Here is a 24,239-nt window from a genome sequence, read left to right as displayed (position 1 = left end):
TGCAGCCGTTGCCCACCCCGACTGAACCGTGGACGCACCTGTCCATGGACTTCGTGGGCGAGCTTCCCAGGTCTGAAGGGATGACGGTCATTTGGGTCGTGGTCGACCGATTTAGCAAAATGGCCCATTTTGTACCTTTGAAAGGACTCCCCTCGGCTCAGGAACTGGCCGAGTTGTTCATCACGCATGTTTTTCGATTGCACGGCATTCCCGAAGACATAGTCTCAGACAGGGGAGTCCAATTTGTCTCACGATTTTGGAAAGCCTTTTGCCAGCTCATGGACATAAAACTATCTTTCTCGTCTGGTTATCACCCTCAGACCAATGGCCAGACTGAGAGAATAAATCAGTCGTTAGAGCAGTTCTTAAGGTGTTATGTGGCTGAAGCGCAGGACGATTGGGTCAGATTTCTTCCGTTCGCGGAATTTGCCCAAAATAACTTAAAAAACTCGTCCTCCGGATTTTCCCCTTTTCAGGTAGTGACGGGAAGATCACCCAAATTTTCCCCATTACCTATAGCTTCCACTCCGTTCCCAGCCCTGGAGACCTGGCAAAGGTCATTTAGGGACCTTTGGGGGACAGTAAGAAGTAACCTGGAGAAGGCTTTTTTGAGTCAGAAGGGTCAAGCCGACAAGAGACGGTCGTTGGAGTGGAGGTTCCAGCCAGGAGACCTGGTCTGGGTGTCCACACGTCATTTGATCCTAAAACAACCTTCTAATAAGCTTGGTCCCAGGTTTGTGGGTCCATTTCCGATAACCAAAAAGATCAACAATGTCACATATACCGTTAATCTTCCCACCAGCATGCGCGGAGTAAGGTCTTTCCACGTATCACTTCTCAAACCCGCAGTCCAGGTCGGTCCCACTCCTCCTCCTCCTGTCTTAGTCGATGCCCAACCTGAGTATGAGGTGGAGAGGATCATAGATTCACGTACTGTGCAGAACTCGGTGCAGTATCTCGTACATTGGAAGGGGTACGGGATTGAGGAGAGGCAATGGGTACCTGGGAACCGCATGCATGCGGACGAATTAGTGAGGGAATTTCATGCGGTACATCCAGAAAAACCTGGAAGGAGTTGTCCGGAGTCCACTCCTCGGGGGGGGGGGGGGTACTGTGAGGAATCGCGGAAGAGCCGCCGCCATGAGCCAGCGGCGGGCGGCTCTTTCCGCATCACACGGAGAGGCAGCCGCCTCTTTACATCATGAGGCGGCTGCCTCCGTGCAGCATGTTGTGCAACGCGGCGAAACCGCCGCGTTGGACGCGGCGGTTCGCGCACATGTCCCCGCTGCGGAGACACCGCAGAGCGGGGCTGCTGTAGCTGGGACTCGTAGTCCCACAGGGTTTAGAGTGACGCGCGCGCGCGCGCACTCAAACAAGCATTATGACATCCGGGAGAGAGTCAGCTGATCAGGCAGGTCAGCTGACTCCAGCTCCGCTCCCCATTGGTCCAGCAATCAGGGAGGTGCTGGGGGACACGTATGAGTATATATACTGCCAGCTGTTCACTCATATCTTGTCTGGCGTTGCGATCACATACGTGGGAGCACCCAGATCCGTAGTCAGATCCGTTAGTGTGCCGGGACCAGCTGGAGCTGTAATCCTACACTAAGCTAGATTCTGTTGATAGCTTAAAGTACTAGTTAATTTGTGATTATCTGTTTTGACTTTTGCCTGCCTCGACTATTCTCCTGAACTCTGATCTTGTACCTCGATATTTCTGATACTCTGTTGCCGAACCCCGGCTCGTTCCTTGACTCTGCTTCTGCCTCCTGATTTTGTACCCCGATATATCTGATACCTCGTTGCCGAACCCTGCCTGTACTTTGACTCCGCCTTTGCCTCCTGATCTTGTACTTTATCTGTCCGTGTGTGTACGACCTGGCTTGCCCGACCTCGAGAACCGACCTTACTGTTAGAGGCGGTTCCTCGCTCTGTTAGTGATCCTTCCTCCCGAAGGTTACTTTCAGTCTGTCCTTCCTACTGTCAGTCTGACTCCTCCCGTCTTGGAGAGCTCAGATCTGCGGAAGGAATCTGTGCAGTTCTCCTTGCTGCACTGAGGCTTGTCCTCTGTATTACTGTTGCACCAATCACAACACTCTACTCAGGTGACCAGAGGTTAGCTAGTATATTGGATTATCGGTGATACTGCAGATCACATATAATCTGGTATACGTCTGTATTTCCTGTGATACTGCAGATCACCGGTAATCAGACCTCTCTGTGCTTCACCGGTCGTTACAGTCAGGAGGTTTGGTTATAAATAACGGCAGTTGGTGCTGTCTAGTTTTTTTCTTGTCTGCCAGCAGTAAAGATGATGACCTGCAGGCTCATTGTGGATCAAACAACATGAATGTGACGGATTGCAGAGAAACCACCGCGCCTTCTGACAGTGAGGCGGCGGTGTCCGCACACAGAGCGGCGGTTTCCCCGCAGCAACATGCGTCTGGATTGGCTGGACCCAGTAGTGCACACAGTTGGAGAGCTACACGCGCGCCGCAAGACAGGCTCTTTATACCAATAGGAGAAGGATCAGCTGATCGAAGAGGTCAGCTGATCCCAGCTCAGTGGTTGATTGGTTGATGGGAGCTGGGTGGCGCTGGAGAGCACTCCACTATATATATCTCTTGCTGTTTAGTTGCTGGTTGTCTGGCGTTGCGAAAACCTATGTGCTAGCACTCAGACCTAGTCAGATCTTTCAGTGTGGTGGAACCAGGAGGACCTGGGAATCCACACTTAGCCAGTTTACTGTGTATCATCTGTGTTGTTCCTTAGACCAGTTCCGGGGTGTAGAGACCACGGACCTCACACCCCAGACTAGGAATACTGTGTATCATCTGTGTTATTCCTTAGACCAGTTCCAGGGTGTAGAGACCACGGACCTCACACCCCAGACTAGGGAACTTGTGTTATCATCCTGTTATACATCAGACTAGTTCCATGGGTTAGAGACCACGGACCTCACACCCAGACTAGGCATTGTTTGATATCTGTTATGACGTATTGCTTTCCTGACCAATCCTCTGATCTCTGATTCGGTATCTTGCACTTCTGATATTCCGTTGCCAAACCCTGCTTGCCTTGGATACCGAATCAGCTTACCGTTTGTGTACTTTATCTGTCAGTGTGTTGCCGACCTGGCCTGCCCGACCTTTCTGGCTGTCACCCACCCCTTGGGTGCTCAGCCTCCCTGCAGGGGCCCTCTGCTTCTCAGAGGGGGCACTGCTGCTAAACCAGTCAGGGTCTCCTTCTCCTGGAGTCCTTGACTGCAGTAGAGTCTGTCTCTACATATTGGACCACCTGCTACCCCGGTAGTCCAATTTCTACTGTTACACCAAACACTCACACACTTCAGGTGTCCAGAGGTTAGCAATATATCTGTATTATCGGTGATTCTGCAGATCATCAATAATCAGGTATATATCTGTATTCTTGGTGATACTGCAGATCACCAATAATCAGATTCTCTCTGCGTGCTGACACCGATCGTTACAATAAACAAATTAAATGGAGAATATGAATCATTTCTTGATCTCTCTTCTATTTTTTTACTTCTCACTTTGCAATGTATTTAATTGTTTTCCCCTTTCCGCTAGAGTTCCTTTTTAAACAATATTGACAATGAGCCACAAACAAGCACATTGGGGCATATTCACTAAATAGAGGTAAAATTACCATATATGCAGCTGGAGGAGCCCCCAGTATTATGTAGCCAGAGAGACTTCCCCTCCCCCCCTCATATGCATAGCTGGAGAGGGAACCTCCAGTATTAGGAAGTCAGAGAGGGCACCCCCAGTATTAGGTGGCAAGAGTGGGTGCCCCCAGTATAGGTAGCCAGAGTGCCCCTCCATTATAGGTATTGAGAGAACTCCTGAGTATAGGTGGTGAGAGAGGGCCCCCATTATTAGGTAGGCAGAGAGGGTGACCCCAAATAGGGAGCCAGAGAGACTCCCCTCACGTAGGTAGCCAGAAAGCCCCCCCCCCCCCCCATATATAGGCAGCTAGCGTGTACCCCCAGTATAGGTAGCCAGAGAGCCCCCAGTGTAGGTGGTGAGAGTGGGCTCCCATTAATAGGAAGGCAGAGAAGGTGACCCAAGGTAGGGAGCCAGAGATACCCCCTTATGTAACCAGAAAGCCCCTCTTATATTGGTAGCCACAGAGTACCCCCAGTATGGGTAGCCGGATATCCCCCACAATATAGGCAGTCAGAGGCGGCGCCCCCGAGCATATGTAATGAGAGAGAGGGCCCCTAATGCAGAATGCATAGTGGAGGGGTGAAGTAAATCACCTATCCAGGATCTACGCGAGGAAAGAATCACTGGCTGCATACAGGCACTGGCTGCACACAGATATTTCACAGCTGTTAAGGGGCAGAGCTTTGCAGTGGTTGGGAGTGGAGCTCTGCAATGATTCGGGGGCAGAGTTTTTAACTAGATTGGATTGGGGCGGAGCTTTGAATAGGTTCCTGCGCACTTTTGGAGAAGAATATTATAGCACCCTGAGCGATCGCTCAAGTCACACAGGTAAAGTGTGGCCCTAAGCCATTCAGAGTCCACCATCCTTGAACAGATAGTTACTTAAATGCACCTGACTGAAGCTCAAGGAAATTGTCCTCATTGGTTACAAGTTCCTTTAAAGGACACATCTGAGGAATAAAGAAAACCAATAACTTATTACCTTGGGCTTTCTCCAGCCCCTGGCAGCCGATCTGTCCCTCTTATGTTTTTTTCACGATTGGTTATATGTTTTTATTGAAATTGTTATCTACAGTGATTTTTAAAAAGATTGGGTGACACTGTCATTTTTGTCACAATTTCCTTGCTGACTTATCAAGAGTGTTTGTATCAAGTGATTATTCTTTATTTATTATTGTTACCATTTTTGTGGGCCAGGATTACTGATTATAATTGGTTTAAACTGGGAGATTTTAAATTATTGTTTTTTTTAATTTATTTTAATTATTGGAATTTGACCACTAATAAAATTGCACTATAAGTGAATTATTTCATTCTTGGACCCACATTGGATCTAATTTTTTAATTTTTCAAAATGTCACCTGTATTCTGACTATATTTTTTATTTACTCTCCTGAGTTCCCCAATATAACAACATTCTTTTTCTGCCACAAGTAAAATAACATTTCCTGAAAGTGGATTCCACGTATATCACTGCAGTTACACTTCAGTACATGTGGGAGTAATGCCAGATAGTTTGGTCTTTGAGCTGCCAGTTAATGAGGCTGCATGAGAACAGGTTGGAGCACATGTTGCTATATCGGGAAGGCTCATGTGACAGACCCCTTCCTGCCACCTTCCCCCTCCCCCTCTAGCATAGTGGGGTGGGAGATGCACTACATCCAGCACTTCTGCTAATTATCCCTTTCCAGCTCCCCAGCTCTGTGCATTGTCTCTCAGCCTGACAGAAAGGCTGTTCACTATCTTCCCTTCTTCCTTCCATAATAGCACACAAAATGAACCCAACACTACTATTATCTCTCACCAAGACAATAGTTAGAGAAGCATTGTTATCGCCAACCTGATCCTCACTTCAGCAGTCAGTATTTTTCTACATATGCCTAAAAAGTAATCTATAGCCAAGCAAAGTAACCTGCGTGATGAGGCTCTCATATAGGGCTGGTTTTTACCTATTTGGTGTCCCCAAGCAAGACAACCTGTGTCACCCCCTCACCTCACACACACACACACACCCCAGGGGTAACTGCAAAACTTGGGGGCCCTGCTGCAAAAATGGCATGGGGCCTACTTCATAGTTTCCACCAATACCCTCGCCCATGAATACGTATTGCAGCGCCCCAGTTCAATCGGCTGCCGGGTGTACTTCCGCATTGTGGCCCCAAATCACTAGCGGCATACAGCACAAGGGGCACATGTGTGACATGACACACACACGCCCAGAGACGGGACAAGGTCCTCCAGCACCCAAGGCTGAGACACCAAAGTGCGCCCCTCCATCCCTCCCACCATCGGGAATCGGCCTGCGGTTCATGGCATCCAACAGATCTCTCTCTAATCCGATTCCATCAGAGGAAGATCTGCCAGAATCGGTAGATGTATGGCCAACTTTCCTCTTACATCTCACACAGTTCTAAAAGGATGATAACCTCCCTTACTGCAGCGTCCCCTTCCATTCACCTGTAAAGTGCCCCATTATCCAAAGATGAACGGTGCCCTTTGACCCGGTTGCCGCACATGCGCTGTATGCTTAACTCCTTTGTGACTACGCAGGGGCCGCATTAGCACGTGCACACATTGAACATGACGAGAGGGGAGCGCGGTCCTTGTCAAAGAACACCGACCACCTTAGCATACTGGAGCCATTTACAGGCGAATAGAGGGGGATACAGCCACAAGGGAAATGTGGTAAGACACTGCACACTTCCCTATACACTAACATAGCATCCAATTTTCTCTACAGCTAGGGCTTATTTTCAGGGGAGGGCTTATTTTCAGGGAAACGTGGCAGAGCTCAGAAATCTTAACCCTTTCGGGAACGGCTGCCTAACCCCCCTTAAGGACCAAGAATTTTACATGGGGGGGGGGGTGTCAGGAAGCTGGATCCCTGCTGGGGCTTGCTGGGCTGTGTGTCCCCCCTGTAGCCAGATGTCCCCCCTTTAGCCAGCAGCCTTTACTCACCTTCCAGGCTCCATCGATGAGCCGCGATGGACTCCTCCGCTCCAGCCGGCAACCCCGCTCATACTGCCGATAGGTTCCGGTTCGCGGCTTGATGACGTCATCAAGCCGGGACCCGACACTTACGTCAGCGCAGGCGGGAATGCCGGCCAGAGCAGAGAGGAGCGATGATCGCCGGGGGGGAACAGCAGGAAGGTGAGTGGATCCTATTCTTCCCCCTCCCTTACCGCCTTAGCTTTTACTAGTGATCACTGTGATCCGCCGGTGATCATAGTGATCATGTGATCAGAAGCCATACGCGATGGCTTCTGCTCACTGAGGGGAGATGTCAGCTGGCGTATGACAGATTAATCTCCCCTCTCCGGTGCGCACAATCGCACAAACGCTTCATTTTCGTGGACGTTGAATCTACGTCCAGTCAGAGCGGCAGCACTGCCTGCTGGATGTAGATTCAAACTACGTCGGTCCTAATGTGGTAAATAAGCTACGGACTGTATAAACACATGATAAAGACGAACACACGTGAGAATGTTGCAGTGAAACCATCTAAATAATAAACAGAAAGCTTTTCCTCGTGTTTTGATAGCTGTGTCTCTGCAACCCTGTTCAGATCTCCACATCTGTGCTTGTTGTCACACGCTCTAATTAAAATGATACTGAGCAGAAGGTCTAATTAAGCCTGCGAGCACCATCTAATTAATTCCAGAAAATTAAAATTTCCACAATCCAGTGTTTAATCTGTCTGCGAGGTCTAAAACACACTGACAGCTTTTAGCACGCAGAATACCAGATACCATGAACTGTCACTGGACTGGGCACTCTATGAGGATACCAGTTATCATTTATACCTTTCAGGTTTTTATTCCTTCACATGCTTCTAGCTTGTAATATTTCCTATACTGTATGTCCAATCATCTGTCTGCTCAGGTCTATGGAAGTTTAGCAGGACCAATTAGGAAGACTACCGTACATCATTTTATCTGTCTAAAGTCTCCTCCTTCCTATGGATTTGATTAGATAAAACTCAGCAAGGATAAATTGACTGAGACAGCATTAAAAAGTACAGTATTGCCTAGTAGGCAGCTGTTTTGTGGATTTAGCAAATGGTTTCAACTTCTTACCTTCCCCCAAATGCAGGGCTCCCCGTCAGAGCAGGTGGTGTTGGGGCCTCACTTGTTATGCACTGGTTATGGGTGGAGGGAGTCACGGTGGCCATAGTATTATAAGGGCTCATTGTGGCAACATAGGTTATAGGACTCCATGCAGATAGTCCCCTTGGCTGTGAGGTTTATCACCAGGGGCGCAACTCCAGGGGAGCAAACCCGGCATCCACAGGGGGCCCCAGAGCGTCAGTCCCTCCGATAAAGGGAACCATCCTTTGGATCAGGTGTTTTTGTGGCTACGCTTGTTATGGGCGTGAAGATAGTGATGTCCACACTTATTTTATGACCCCTGCAAGGTGCCCTTTCCCACAGCTATGAGGGTCACCAGGATAGGCAAGGGAAGGAGTATGAACAATGGGTCGATCAAAATTTTGCTGGGGGGGGGGCATGCTTTGTAGTTACACCCCTGTTCACTGCCCAGGGAGGGAGAAGGTGGTGTGAATATAGGGGTCTTCTTTGAGATTTTGCTGGGCTACCTCACAATTTATAATTATGCCATTGATCATGAAATAAGCTTAGTGCATCAAAGCACACGTCTTATGAAAATGTTATATTGGACTGTAATGGCTGCCTAAGTGCTTCACTAGTACTGCAGCTGACTTATGTAAGCCATAGTTTTGCAGCATTGACTGCCATACCCTCTGAAGGTGTCCCAGCCTAGGTAAGTGCAAAAAGCTGGCAGCCTTTTATTTACCCACCAGTCTCCAAAGCTGCCACACAAGGGCAGATGAGGAAAAATGCATGAGGCTGGATGGCTAAACACTGGACTCATACAGTGAACTCCGCTGCCCTAAAGATACATTTCATGTTCATAAGTATGGCCCTAAAGCAGGGGGGTGGAGAGGGGATAATTATGTTGATTAAACGGAGATATTCCTGTAACATTTTGTCAAATAAAACATTTCCACAAGAAATAACCTATATTCCGTGCGCAGTTAGCACAGTGGCGGCTCCTAAACAGTGGTTGCTGCTGTTGGCATAATGGCAACTTCTATTTAGTGACTGGTACAGCTACAGTGGTGGCTGATAATCTACAGTCGACCAAAGGGAGAGGCAGAGAGGCGACACAAGGTGGCCCCTGCATGCGGCACAGCAGCTACAGCCTGCATGGAATAAACAACTGTAGAGAGGTGTGGGGGCCACCAGAACAGGCTTGGCAGGCCGCATTTGGTCCCTGGGCCAGTCTTTGGACATGTCTGCCCTTAAAGAATTGGTGAATACATATCTCTGCTCCCATGCCTTAATATGAATTATGTGCTGCCTGTTTATTGATGACAGTTAGAAACAGGGATTGTTCACGTGCCTACTGAGGGCAGCCTAGAAGATTTCCTCTTCTTTGGCCATCATTCATAAAGCATGCGGAAATGCTGAAAACAGCTGAATTTACAGAGCACTTAGCAAAATCTCCATTCATAAAAGCTGTTTCCGCATGAAAAGCTACAATTCCTGAGCAGTGTGGGAAATTACCGCCTTGTGCAGTGATTATCTCAACACATGTCACTAAATGTCAATTCCGGAGCAGGTAAAAATGGAGCACAGCTCTGCTGTATCATTATGGCACCGCCATTCAAATCAATGGTAAACGATGTTTGCCGTTTTCGAGCATTACATTATGGCGCACGCATCAGATCCAGAAATTATGGCGCAGGCCAAACAATATTTATCGTTTTCGGGATATGTAGTACCAGTAACTTTAAAACGTTATTCATGGTTCCTCTGACCCCCCAGACCCCTTTCCCTCCCAGTGTACATTCTCTGCCCTTGGTCTGGAATATAATCCTACACAAGCAGATCTTACCAGCAGCTAATGGATGTACCTGCACGCTGGAAGCTGTACTGATCCACCAATCATGCAGGGGGCGCTGCCCCAGAACCACCAATCACAGCTACTCATTTCTCTGCTCTGTCTCCTAATTGGACGCGCTGGTCTCGGAGGCGGGAGCATTGGGTCCAATTAGGAGACGGAGCAGAGAAATTAGTTGCGGTGATTGGCGGTTCTGGGGCAGCGCCCCCTGCATGATTGGTGGTGGATCAGTACAGCTTCCAGCCTGCAGGTACATCCATTAGCTGCTCCTAAAATCTGCTCGTGTAGGATTATATTTCAAACCAGGGGGGCACGGTTAGAGGAGATCACCGGGAGACAAAGGAAATCACCAGGAGGCAAAATTGGACATGCGAGGGTTGGAGGCTGGACATGCGAGGAGGGACAGAAGACGGTAACCGGAGGACACAGTGGGACATGGGGGGGAGGAATAAGAGGAACGATAAATAGCGGTTTAAAGTTACTACATATCCCTAAAACGATAAATATCGTTTTAAAAGATTTATCGCGGCACCATGCGCCATTTTTTCTGCCGCGCCATTTTTGACTGTACCCGTCAATTCATAAGGATTAGAGCAAGCGGTATGAGGATGGGGAATACCGTTCCCTTGGATGTGGCGATAAGCATGCCTAAGTTAATGGAGACAGACCTCCCAGCCGTCAGCAGTGAGAGCGGAACACGGAAAAATATCAACTCAGGCAGCTTCTCGTGTTACCGAAAGCTTAGAGCCAGCCTACCGCCAGCCTAATTCGGGAAATCACTGCAGTGCTATCGACACTGTACACATTTTTATGAATGAGCACACAGAAGTCTAAAATACAGAATGTGGTATTTTCCCGCCCGGATTTTCTTTACCGAACACACTTTTATGAATGATAGCCTTTGGTGTTTTAATATCAACCTAATTGCCTCTCTGGTGGCCACTTTCAGTACTGCTCAGAGAATCACTGTGTTTGTGGCCTCTGCACCCTGACAAGCTCTTATCTCAGTGTCCAAGTAACGTTCATGTATATTGTAAATGTGGGATGGTGAAGAGAAGATTGTTACCCCCCCGTCTCCGGCTTTCACGCAGCCCGCCTTCTTCTACGGCTGAATCCTTTCCCAGCCTGGCTAGGTTCATCTTCGTTTCCAAAGTGACTTGTAAAGATCCGCTGTATGTAACTTCCATATCCATCCACAAACCTGAGGGCACATTGACAGGCACAGCATTGGTATAGAGATGATTTACAGCACTAGATCCTTATGGGGGTCTCACCACTTTACCAGTGCAAGAGGGGCTTTATTCCCTTAAAGTGAACCTGAAGTAAAAATTCACAGACAAGCAGGAAGCGCCCAAGGAAAAAAACAGAACATTTATGTACCTTCGGATAGGAAATACTGGTCCTACCTTAAAGCGGATCCGAGATAAACTTTTACTCATTTCATAATTGTGTTCCTTTGTGTCCTTTCATATAGTTTATAGGGCATTCCTCAAGCCAAATACTTTTTTTTGTTTTGTTTTAAAATGTAATTGCCTATAAACTAAACAGGTTGTCACAATGCCTTGGCATTTTCAGACAGTAGCAAGAGCTTATAGGAGCTCAGTCTAGGCAGGGGGAGGGGGAGGTGTTACTAGCCATTGATTTCAGAGGCAGAGGGGAGGAGGCAGGAGGAGAGGGGACTGAATTTACACACAGGCAAGCTGATAACATCTCCAGCACATCCATCCACAAGTAGGGACCGGCACCACTCAAAAAGTATTTATCAGCTCTTTTATTAAGCAAACATGGCTAAGCAATAACAGACGCTGTTTCGGGCCATGCCCTTTCTCAAATTGCAGCAGCCTAAACCAAACACCAAACAATGTGTCCTTAAATAGCCCACCCCCAATAAAAACACCAAATGGGTGTCCTGCTGGGCGGGGTGTAACAAGCGGACCTGATGGGGAACATCCAAACTAATATGTAAATCACTGGAGAGGCATTCAATCCATTTACCTGTCACCTGAACATCTCTGCCATAAGGCTCAATCGGCGGCCGCTCACGTGTGCTGGGAGTACATTATTTCCTGGACTGTCATATCGCTCTCCCCCTCCCCGTGCGCCTCATTCACCAATCAGTGGCGAACACGCAGGAGGTAGGGCCAGGACGTATATGTGGAACGCAACGCTGTGCGTTCCACTAGCTCCCTGAATTTCCGAACAAAGCGGAAGTGACGTACCCGCCGCACATCCTCCGTCCATCTAGTTGCCAGGCAACTGGCTTGTACATAACAGAGGAGCCAATAAACAAGTATTCCATCCCGGGAATCCGTCATCCGCATCTGGAGCGAAAGGGAAGGTGCCCAAAGCGCGCAACCATACAAGAGCCGCATCCCGCCGCCAGCAAAATGCTGCGGACCGCCAGATGCACTATAAATATGTAAAACAGCACACCGGACCTCAGTTCCCCGATCCAGACACGGAGAAAGCCCTCCAGGGACGTAAAAATAGAAAAAATGAAAAATGAAAAAGATGAAAAAAATTAAAATAAAATATAAAACATATTTATAACAGGCAATGGATCTATACCTCACCAACCATCAGGTCAACCGTACAGACCACCCAGGGGGACCTAAAAACACTTAAAAAAGAGCAAATTAATCATATGAATAGCTACAAACTGTACATAATTAGATCAATAAGTGGCAAGGTAATAAGTGATAGCTCACCACATGTTATAAAGCTAACGGGACACGGACACAGAACCCCAGATCATACTCCCGATTCATCCCTTTGGGTTCTAATGTATCTAATTTTCTGATCCAGGCTGCCTCCTTCTTTAATAGCGCTGTTTTCCCTATTACCCCCTTGCCAATTGACAGGGACAGAATCAATAATTGTCACCCTTAATTGTGATACAGAATGCCCCATAGTGGCAAAGTGTTCAGAGACAGACTGGCCCCGCAATTTATTACGAATCGCCGATTTGTGTGATGAAATGCGGTCTTTAAGCCGCTGGGTGGTCATCCCCACATACCCAAGGCCACAAGGGCACTTGAGTAGATAGACCACAAAACTTGAATCACACGTGTAACGTCGATTATGAACAAATGTAGTGCCCTGGGATGGATGCGTGAACCTGTTGCCTTTCAGCACCATTCCACACATATGACATCCCAGGCAAGGGTACATGCCTGCACCCCTGCTGCAGGGCAACATCTGCTTTTTAGAGGTCAACTTATCTCGAATGGTCGGTGCCCGTTTAAACTGACATGATCGGGGGATAGCGAAACTCAGGAACATAAGGAAAGCCATCCGTGAGAATCCTCCAGTGCCTGCGGATCACCCGTGACACTGCGTCACTGCAGGCACTGAAGGTTGACACGAACGGCATACGTGGGCCCATCTGTCTCCGTTTTCCACCAGAGCGAGGTAAAAAAGTGGAGGGTGGATAACCTCTCCTACGAAACTTTAATGTCATCTGCTCCCTACGATAAACACACTTAGACTCGTCACTAACTATCCTGTCTACCCTACTCAGCTGACTGCGGGGAATGCTGTTCTTGGTTCCAGTCGGGTGGAAACTCCTGTAATGCAGGAGTGAATTGCGGTCAGTGTCCTTAGTAAAAAGGTCAGTAGAAAGTCGCTCACCCTCCTGACCACCAATACATCCAAAAATGAAATAGTAGACTGTCTTGGTGGGACGTCAACGTATGTATGGACATGAATCATGTAGCTGTGACATGAATTCCACAAGGGTCGAATGGGGCCCCCTCCAAATGCAAAAAATGTCGTCAATAAAACGCAGCCAGCATATAGAATGCTGGTGAAACAAAGAATTAGAATAAACAAAGGCCTCCTCATATAAGGCCATATATAAATTAGCATAGGAGGGGGCCACATTCGACCCCATGGCCGTCCCCCGTAGTTGTAAGTAAAACTGTCCCCCAAACTCAAAGTAATTGCACTGAAGCACAATTTGTAACAAATGAACACAAAATTTCCTCTGTTCTAAAGTCAAGTCGGTGGCGAGTCATAAGGAACCAGTCTACTGCCTCTACACCCCCATCATGTGGGATGGAGGTGTAGAGGCTTTCGACATCCAAAGTTACAAGAAAAAATCTCCTCCCCGGAGAGTCTGACCTCACTCAATTTTTCCAAAAACATGGAAGTGTCCCTGAGATATGAAGGGGCAGCCTGGACCAGTGGCTGGAGAATAGAATCCAAAAATTTAGCTAATGGCACCAAGATCAGTCTACTATTTCATTTTTGGATGTATTGGTGGTCAGGGAGGGTGAGCGACTTTCTACTGACCTTTTTACTAAGGACACTGACCGCAATTCACTCCTGCATTACAGGAGTTTTCCACCCGACTGGAACCAAGAACAGCATTCCCCGCAGTCAGCTGAGTAGGGTAGACAGGATAGTTAGTGACGAGTTTAAGTGTGTTTATCGTAGGGAGCAGATGACATTAAAGTTTCGTAGGAGAGGTTATCCACCCTCCACTTTTTTACCTCGCTCTGGTGGAAAACGGAGACCAGATGGGCCCACGTATGCATTCGTGTCAACCTTCAGTGCCTGCAGTGACGCATTGTCACGGGTGATCCGCAGGCACTGGAGGATTCTCACGGATGGCTTTCCTTATGTTCCTGAGTTTCGCTATCCCCCGATCATGTCGTTTAAACGGGCACCGACCATTCGAGATAAGTTGAACCTCTAAAAAGCAGATGTTGCCCTGCAGCAGGGGTGCAGGCATGTACCCTTGCCTGGGATGTCATATGTGTGGAATGGTGCTGAAAGGCAACAGGTTCACGCATCCATCCCAGGGCACTACATTTTTTCATAATCGACGTTACACGTGTGATTCAAGTTTTGTGGTCTATCTACTCAAGTGCCCTTGTGGCCTTGGGTATGTGGGGATGACCACCCAGCGGCTTAAAGACCGCATTTCATCACACAAATCGGCGATTCGTAATAAATTGCGGGGCCAGTCTGTCTCTGAACACTTTGCCACTATGGGGCATTCTGTATCACAATTAAGGGTGACAATTATTGATTCTGTCCCTGTCAATTGCAAGGGGGTAATAGGGAAACAGCGCTATTAAAGAAGGAGGCAGCCTGGATCAGAAAATTAGATACATTAGAACCCAAAGGGATGAATCGGGAGTATGATCTGGGGTTCTGTGTCCGTGTCCGTTAGCTTTATAACATGTGGTGAGCTATCACTTATTACCTTGCCACTTATTGATCTAATTATGTACAGTTTGTAGCTATTCATATGATTAATTTGCTCTTTTTTATGTGTTTTTAGGTCCCCCTGGGTGGTCTGTACGGTTGACCTGATGGTTGGTGAGGTATAGATCCATTGCCTGTTATAAATATGTTTTATATTTTATTTTAATTTTTTTCATCTTTTTCATTTTTTCTATTTTACGTCCCTGGAGGGCTTTCTCCGTGTCTGGATCGGGGAACTGAGGTCCGGTGTGCTGTTTTACATATTTATAGTGCATCTGGCGGTCCGCAGCATTTTGCTGGCGGCGGGATGCGGCTCTTGTATGGTTTGCGCGCTTTGGGCACCTTCCTTTCGCTCCAGATGCGGATGACGGATTCCCGGGATGGAATACTTGTTTATTGGCTCCTCTGTTTATGTACAAGCCAGTTGCCTGGCAACTAGATGGACGGAGGATGCGGCGGGTACGTCACTTCCGCTTTGTTCGGAAATTCAGGGAGCTAGTGGAACGCACAGCGTTGCGTTCCACATATACGTCCTGGCCCTACCTCCTGCGTGTTCGCCACTGATTGGTGAATGAGGCGCACGGGGAGGGGAGAGCGATATGACAGTCCAGGAAATAATGTACTCCCAGCACACGTGAGCGGCCGCCGATTGAGCCTTATGGCAGAGATGTTCAGGTGACAGGTAAATGGATTGAATGCCTCTCCAGTGATTTACATATTAGTTTGGATGTTCCCCATCAGGTCCGCTTGTTACACCCCGCCCAGCAGGACACCCATTGGTGTTTTTATTGGGGGTGGGCTATTTAAGGACACATTGTTTGGTGTTTGGTTTAGGCTGCTGCAATTTGAGAAAGGGCATGGCCCGAAACAGCGTCTGTTATTGCTTAGCCATGTTTGCTTAATAAAAGAGCTGATAAATACTTTTTGAGTGGTGCCGGTCCTACTTGTGGATGGATGACTGAGGGTCTCTATTGGCACTGAGACCTTGACCAAGGCACACTCCAACGTTCTCTACTAGTGGTGCTTCTCCTGCAATTTTGTCTTCTAACATCTCCAGCACATGGCTGCTCTCATTGTATCACAGGGGAATAAATAATCATAAAACATTGAAGCTGTTTGCAGCTAGATATGCTGTGTAAGCTATCTAAATTTTAGATAAGATATATAGACAAGCTACTTCTTATAGTTAGTTTTTCATCTCGGATCCGCTGAAGTATCCCTAAAACAAAGTTTCACTTACCTGGGGCTCCTGCCAGCCCCCTGCAGCCGACCTGTGCCCACGCCAGTTCAAAACGATCCTCTGTTCCCCCCACCATGGCTCACTGCAGGCAGTGGGCGTCCACTGCGCTGTGTGGCCCTGGCTGTGTGCATCCTCGTTCATGGCTGCTATCACCGGGAGCATACGGCGCAGAAGATATTTTCTCATACTGCTCCTGGCTACAGGAACGAGGACGAGGATACACATGGCCAGGGCGCAGAGGACCTCGATTTCGACAGTCAGCTTCCACTGCGTGAAGAAAAGTGAGCCGGGAACGGAGGATCATTTTGAAACGGTGCGGGCACAGGTTGGCTACAGAGGGCTGGCAGAAAATCCAGGTAAGTGAAATTCTTTTTTTTTAGGGATACTTCAGTTTCGCTTTAAGTGAGGAGACTCTTGTTGGTATAAATACAAAATTTTGATTTTATTATAATAGTAAGCACTTGCATTTTGCAGCATAAACCTCTTCATCAGGTCAAGTGGTGGAATAGGAATTTTGGGTTTTCATGAGCTGTATGCCAAAATCATCAATATTAAAACAATAAAAGGCTTGAACTACTTCAGTTGTGTGTAATGAATCTAAAATATGTGAAAGTCTAATGTTTATCAGTACATTATAGAAAATAATGAACTTTATCACAATATGCTAATTTTTTTAGAAGGACCCGTACATCACCCCTTGCCAATTATCAGGGTTATTACACCAGAACGGGCTGCTGGTGTTCGTGTGTTCTATTTGATTTTACCAGTTCTGAAGGGAAAATAAAGTTATGAGATGATTAATTCTACATGTAGTAAGGATGATAAACATGAAAAGAGTTTAAAACATTTAATTTCAGTTTAATGACTTAATAATTAAGGTTGTATCAGACTCAGGGGCATAACTAGAAATCACTGGGCCTCCCTGCGAAACTTTGGATGCGCACCCCCCCCCCCCCCCCCCCCCCCTTCTCTGACAGCAGTGAAGCACTGTACACATTTTCTCTATCAACCTAAGCCGTAGCGATTGCGATATTGCTTGCCCGTTTTTTCAGCAACTATGCTAGCGATTCTCTTTCTGGGAGCAAGAACTGCAGTGGGATCACTCCCAAGATGCTGCATGCAGTGCTTTTGCAAATCCCGATGCCTGACACCTTTCTCTATCTCACATCTCTCAGAATGAGACTAAGCAGATTCAGAAGCGAATGCTTAGTTATCTGAGTGTCTGAATAATTAATCAAAGCGTCAACTAACTGAAAACCCAAAAGAAGTGGAAAAAAAGAGACAGTGTCCTTTATCTGCTTGTCAAACGTTCCAGTTTTTTTGCTGGGCTCTTGCAGCCGGCAGTAAGCCTCCAGCACTGGCGGTGGCCTCATGCATGCAACCTGATCAGACATAATCAGACGGTAACCACACCTTAGGGTGTATGCGCTAAACTGCTTTAAAGGGGAACTGAAGAGAGAGGTATATGGAGGCTATCATGTTTATTTCCTTTAATCAATACCAGTTGCCTGGCAGCCCTGCTGGTCTATTTCTCTGCAGTAGTATCTGATTAAAACCAGAAACAAGCATGCAGCTAGTCTTGTCAGATCAGACCTTATAAGTCTGAACCACTGAAACACCTGATCTGCTGCATGCTTGTTCAGGGGTTATGGCTAATAGTATTAGAGGCAGAGGATCAGCAGGGGCTGCCAGGCAACTGGTATTGCTTAAAAGGAAATAAACATGACAGCCTCCATATACCTCTCTCTTCAGTTCCCCTTTAAGCAGAAAACATGAAATAAGTCTTACCACATGATAAGTAGAGCAGAATGAAATGCATTAGGCCAGTGGTCCTCAAACTATGGCCCGCGTGCTGAATGCGGCCCCCAAGTTTTTTTTACTGGCCCCCAAATGTATAACTTATAGATGTGGCCCACTGCACATTTAAATATCTGCTGCCTGCATATAGAATAGCAGTGCTGGCATCACCCATCCACATACTGTAGAAGCCAGGGAGCAGTAATTCGTTGGCTTCCAATCCAATTCTTCATCAGGTGACACCGCTGTCCAACTGGATGGCAGGTTGTCACCTGGGTATGCTTCACTGGTGCACAAAGATGTTATTCGGGCGCTGCATGACTGAATAGCTGCTGCTGGGAGTTCTCCTTTTCAACATCATTTCATGCATGTTCCGGCCTCTCAGCAGTCTGAAGTATGTTGACCCGGCCCTTGACCGAAAAAGTTTGGGGACTTCTGATTAATGCAGTTCAGTGCATACACCCATGTGGGAGCACTGTTAAGTTGGGGGGTGATGGGGGGGAGGTCAGCGCGCGGCTCAGCGGCCCAGGGGGGGGGGGGATTTGGCTGCAACAAGGTCCCCCTACTGCCTGCTTTTTGGTTGGGGGTGTCTATTGGGGGTCTCCAGGTTAATTTTGCCCAGGAGCCCTATTGTTGCTAGAACAGGCCCTGTCTGTAACATCAATGTGTTGTTGAAGGGCGCATAAGCAAACATAAATACATAGTGTGCTCAGGATCTTAGCGTGTCCGAAATAGGCCTAAAGATTTGGTTCAGCCAGGGGCGTAACTGGGGGGAGCAGCCCCCCGTGACTGAAGAGGGGTGTGTGTTTTGGGGGGGGGGGGGGCAACTACTTACCTTCCCTTTCTCTAATACTCCAGATAAAGTGTTTTTTGTGCCTACCACCCTTGTATGATGGACACCCATGTTGTGAGGGTCACCAAGGGGAGGCAAGGGAAGGGTGGTGAACATTAAGGGGCGTATCAGGGTCCCCTCCCCCGGTCAGAATCAGAATCATTTTTATTCGACAGTTGGGTTTGGCACGTACAATTTAACAGATAAAGGATAGGAAGTCTAGATGACAGAGGGCATACAATAAACAGAGAGTCATAGATAAAACAAAAAGAAAAACACATAAACCAAAAACGGCTAAAACAGAAGTCCAGATTAATAATTAATTCATGAACAGGGTGCAGTTCTGGAACACATTGTTGCTCCGGTGCTGGGCTCAGAGCAAGTCAGGAATGCAGGTTAATGAGTTCAGGAGGGTGACAGCTGAGGGGAGAGAAAGAGTTCCTGTGCCTTGAGGTTTTGGTGGCGATGGCCCGAAACCTACAGCCTAACGGAAGTCTGCTGAAGAACCGCTGGCCAGGGTGAGAGGAGTCGCCGGCAATCCTCCATGCTCTTGAGCGTAGCCTGGAGTTGTGGAGGTGGTCAAGCAAAGGTAGAGGTCTGCGATGATTCTCTCTGCCGATCTATGACCCTCTGAAGTTTGTATCTGTCTCTGGTGGAGGAGCCAGCGTACCATACATAGGATGGAGGAGCAGAGGACGGACTCGATGGTGGCGGTGTAGAAGCACGTCAGTAGCTTTTGAGCCATGCCGAACTTCTTCAGTTGGCGGAGGGAAGAAAAGCCTCTGCTGGTGTGAGAAAACGCGGAAAAGCCGCCGCGTGTACTAGCAGCAAGGCGGCTGATTCCGCGTCCAACGCGGGCGGTCTGTACGCGGAAGCGTGCATTCTAGTGACATGGGCAGAACGCGGAAAAGCCGCCGCATGTATTGATTGCGAGGCGGCTGGTTCCGCGTCCAGCGCAGGCGGTTTGCACGCAGCAGCGTGCATCTGGGGTGGCTGAGCCTGTTAGTTCACATAGGTTTGGGAATACACACGCGCGCGCTGAAAGGGCAGAACTTTTATGATGGCCAAGGGGGTATCAGCTGACCAGGCCGGTCAGCTGACCTCAGAGTTGGTAACCATTGGTTGATCACTTTGGGGCGGCTGCCAGAGAGCACTGCTCTATATATGGTCACTGCTGGCCACTCTCAAATTGTCTGCCGTTGCGATCACTACGTGGAAGCACTCAGACCTTAGTCAGATCCTACAGTGTGTTTGAACCAGGAGGACCTGGGAATTCACACTGAGCCAGATTACTTGTGTTATTATTCTGTTATACTTCAGACTAGTTCCAGGGTGTAGAGACCATGGACCTCACACCCAAGACTAGGGAACTTGTGTTATTATTCTGTTATACATCAGACTAGTTCCAGGGTTTAGAGACCACAGACCTCACACCCAAGGACTAGGGAACTTGTGTTATCATTCTGTTATACATCAGACTAGTTCCAGGGTGTAGAGACCACGGACCTCACACCCAAGACTAGGGAACTTGTGTTTCATTTTGTTATACATCAGACTAGTTCCAGGGTGTAGAGACCATGGACCTCACACCCAAGACTAGGCATTGTTTGATATTTGTTATGACCTGTTGCTTTCCTGACTATCCCTCTGCTTTCTGATTTGGTACCACACATATCTGATATACCGTTGCCAAACCCGACCTGCCCTGGATACCGAATCAGCCTTCTGTCTTTTGTGCTTTGTCTGTCCGTGTGTTGCCGACCTGGCTTGCCCGACCTCGAGAGCTATCTCTCTCCACTAAAGAGATAGTCTCCAGATCAGTCAGTGACATCCACCTCCAGGTGTCACTCACCCCTCTGGTCCTTCCTACCTTCAGCCTGACCTCCACCCCTTGGAGAGTCTCAGGCTGCTGGAAGGTTTCTGTACTCTCTATAGCAGTACGCCTGTACTGCCTAGGGCCACCTGCTCATCAGGTGGGTTACTCAAAGTCATACTGTTACACCAAACACTCACTATATACTTATTTAGAGGTGTCCAGAGGTTAGCACTATATCTGTATTATTGGTGATTCTGCAGATCATCCATAATCAAGTATAGATCTGTATTCTTGGTGATTCTGCAGATCACCAATAATCAGATCCTCTCTGCGAGCTGACACCGATCGTTACAGCTGGGCTTTCTTCTGGGTCAAGGCTGTGTTTTCCTTCCAGCTCAGGTCTTTGGAGATGGTGGTGCCCAGAAGGCAAACGCTGGCTACTATCTCGACCCTCGGTGCCATTGATAAAGATTGGTGGGGGGAGGGGCATGCTTCCTGAAATCCACAATCAGCTCTGCAGTTTTGGATGAGTTGAGGACCAGCCTGTTCTCCCCTACACCACTGGCAAACTGTCAACCTCCTGGCGGTAGGCCTGCTCATCATTGTTTGTTACTAGCCCAACGATGGTGGTGCCATCTGCAAATTTGATGACCTTGACAGAGTTTTTTCTTGGATCTGCAATTGTTTGTGTAGAGGGAGAACAGGATCGGTGACAGGACGCAGCCTTGTGGGACCCCCCGTGTTCTTTGTCCTCGGTTGAGAGGTGACCTCCCCAAGCTTAATGACTTGAGTTCTGTTAGTCAGAAAGTCTGTGATCCACCCACGGAGTGTGGGAGGGACATTCAGCTCTGTAAGATTGTCCTGCAGTATGCGGGGGCAGATGGTGTTGAAGGCAGAGCTCAAGTCCAGTAGTAGAATCCTGGCGTATGTGTTAGGTATGTGAGATCAAGGCAGATGTTGACAGCATCATCAGTGGATCTGTTTGCCCTGTATGCAAACTGGTATGGATCCCCTATAAAACAGCTTCCTTTCTCATGTACATGCGCTATGGTTGCCTGTGTGTTTTGGCTCAGGATATTGCTGAAGTTACTTTTTTGGAGACACCTCTTATTTCCTTTCTGTCCTGTTTTCTAACACTTAGGGCTCGTTTCCATATGTGTGATTTCAGCTGCGCATATGGGAACACGATCGCAGGGACATCAGAGAGTGCATACACATACATGTCTGATGTTTCCACTCATGTGCTGCGATTTACAGCTAAACCGCATCGCATGGTTTCGCATGATACACATTCTACTTCCTGGTAATCAGGAAGTAGAGCGTGTATACGCGGCTACGCAGAGGAGACCACCGGCAAGTGATTGGCGATTGGAACGAGCAGGAAGGTGAGTTGCTCAATAGGAGAGGCTTCCCTGCGCTTACTCTGCAGCGGTGTCCCAGTGAGACCGCAGCTCCCCCTCCGTTATGCCCCCCCGCTCCGTCAGCACTTAGGGCGGTCGCACGGCTGGAAATGGCGCTGGATCTGAGTGATGGGGAGGTACGGGGCAGGCCTGGGGGTGCCCATGGCATGGGCCATGCCTACACCCCTCTAAATATGCCTCTGTTAAGGGGGCCCCATCAAAGTTTTGCTGGGGGGCCCCGTGATTTCACATAGTTACCCCCACTGGGTTCATCCCCCATTAATTGTGGTTATTGAAAACTGAAATAATTTTTCAGTGCTGAAAGTGCTGGGAGGTGCTGATGCCAAGGGCCACTGCTTCACCACCGTATTAATATTTAAGCTGCTCTTACAGGTTTTTGTGATGAAGGCAACAAAAGTACAGATATCGATTAGATAAACAGTTACACAGCGTTTTTTCTATACTAAGAAAAGCTGGAACCGGCTTTCAGGTCTTCAGATGATCACATGATTTTATCACTAATGTCACAGTGTCCTCTTTATGGGGCTCATCCTGTAACACAGAGCGTGCTGGATGCACACCATGGTCTCCCTGTCCTGTCTGCGCCTCTCCTGATGCCAACAGAGCAGCCCAGCTATTTCTATTCCAGGCTGGCTTCAGAATCTGGGCTAAATGAAGGATATAATGGCATGCTCTTCTTCTTCTGCTCTGCCAATCTCCATAAAGCTATTCCTCTCTAATGAGAATGTAAGATGCTGCCTCTGGTACACCATAAATAGATTCACTCTGCTTCTTCCAGCACTCTATGAGTAATGGGACTCTGGGCCATGTTCACTAAGCAGTAAAACAGAGAAGGGATGGCAAGGGAGATGCTAATAGTTCAGAGATTATGCAAATACTGTACTAATTGTATGCAGATATATGCACCTTGGAAATGCACCAATCAGATGCCACGACTGCTGCATTTGATTGGTCCATTTTCAGCAGTGGGCAGTACGGTTGCATAGTGGACAGCACTCTCGCCTTGCAGAGTCCCTGGTTCAAATCCCAGCCAGCACACTATCTGCATGGAGTTTGTATGCTCTCCCTGTATCTGTGTGGGTTTCACCTGGGCACTCTTGCTTCCTCCCACATTCCAAAAACATACTGGCAAGTTAATTGGCTTCCCCCTTAGGCTGATTTCACACTGCATATTGGCGATACGTTGTGGCAGCCGCGCAGCCAGAAATAGGCTTTCAGGAAATATCGTGTTACTAAGCGGTATTCCCTGTGTGACATCTGATTAAGCAGGAAATGATGCTCACTTCCTGCCATGCAAGCGATCACGTTCGCAGAAGTGTATTGCAAAAATGTGCTTCCTGCGGCGGGTTTTTAAACTTACACACGTTGCCATAGACTTACATGACTTTCGGTCTGACGCAAGTACGTGTGGTAATGTAGTTTTGGAAGCGCATCAGATTGAGGACTTCCGATGCACCGCGACGCAGGTATTGTGATTCCCCCCATAGGTTTACATTGGAGTGTGGTAGTGCGTGAGTCAGTTTGACGCACTGCTCCAGAGTGAAAGGGCCCTAGACTACACAACATACAGTACATGATACATACATAGACATATGACTATGGTAGGGATTAGAGTGTGAGCAGCTCCGATGGACAGTTAAGTGACAAGACAATATACCCTGTACAGCGATGCGGAAGATGTCAGCGCTATATAAATACTTAATAATAATAAAGCTGCACACAATTAGCATAAGACATGCATCAACAAAGAATTATTAGCGTTAGTTCTGTTAATATTTCATACTACAAAGCACAACAGTAGCTGTGTACCTGGAGGCAGCTTCCCTCAGTGGTCAGCAGAAAACAATTCTGAACATTTGCTTAACTAATCTAGTGTCACAGCAGCTGTATACCGGCATTCCTTGTTCCCAAGGTGTGTACACACGCAAACATATGTTGCCCGCGGTGGTTGGACTCCATCACTAGGGTGACAGTTTGGGGCCTGGCGAAGCATTCTGTTGCTATGGTGAGAGGGTTACAAGGAGAACCGCTGAGATGATTCGGCGCTCCACATTTTCCAGTGACGCACTGGGGAGGCTGTACTCACTGTAGATTCTCAGCAGAGATGACCCTGAGCGGCTGCGGTGCCTAAGAACCCTCTAGCACATGTACAAAGCTTGAAGTAAACCTATGAGCTTCTACAACACAAAAATATGGATACTTATCACGGGAGAAGGAAGCCTCTGGAGGCCATTCCAACACTGAGATCCCCAAAGCATGAGCCGCCTTCGCAGTACCATGGACTTGATCAGGCTTGGCTTTTTTC

At 47.9% G+C, this 24,239-nt stretch overlaps 1 protein-coding gene across 2 annotated transcripts in view; it reads right to left on the bottom strand.

The window, feature by feature from the left end:
* Window positions 1-24,239, bottom strand: part of LOC137524392 (testis-expressed protein 2-like) — a 155,967-nt gene that overhangs the window by 13,958 nt on the left and 117,770 nt on the right. For both annotated transcript variants that reach the window (XM_068244169.1, XM_068244168.1), the window contains one exon: window positions 10,684-10,815. In XM_068244169.1, the coding sequence (XP_068100270.1) occupies window positions 10,684-10,815 (132 nt within the window). The remainder of the gene's footprint in view (window positions 1-10,683; window positions 10,816-24,239) is intronic.

This window comes from Hyperolius riggenbachi, chromosome 7, assembly GCF_040937935.1.
Source record: "Hyperolius riggenbachi isolate aHypRig1 chromosome 7, aHypRig1.pri, whole genome shotgun sequence".
NCBI classification, from domain to species: domain Eukaryota; kingdom Metazoa; phylum Chordata; class Amphibia; order Anura; family Hyperoliidae; genus Hyperolius; species Hyperolius riggenbachi.
Note: the sequence above shows the minus strand (reverse complement) of the source record. Positions and strands in the feature narration are given on the sequence as shown.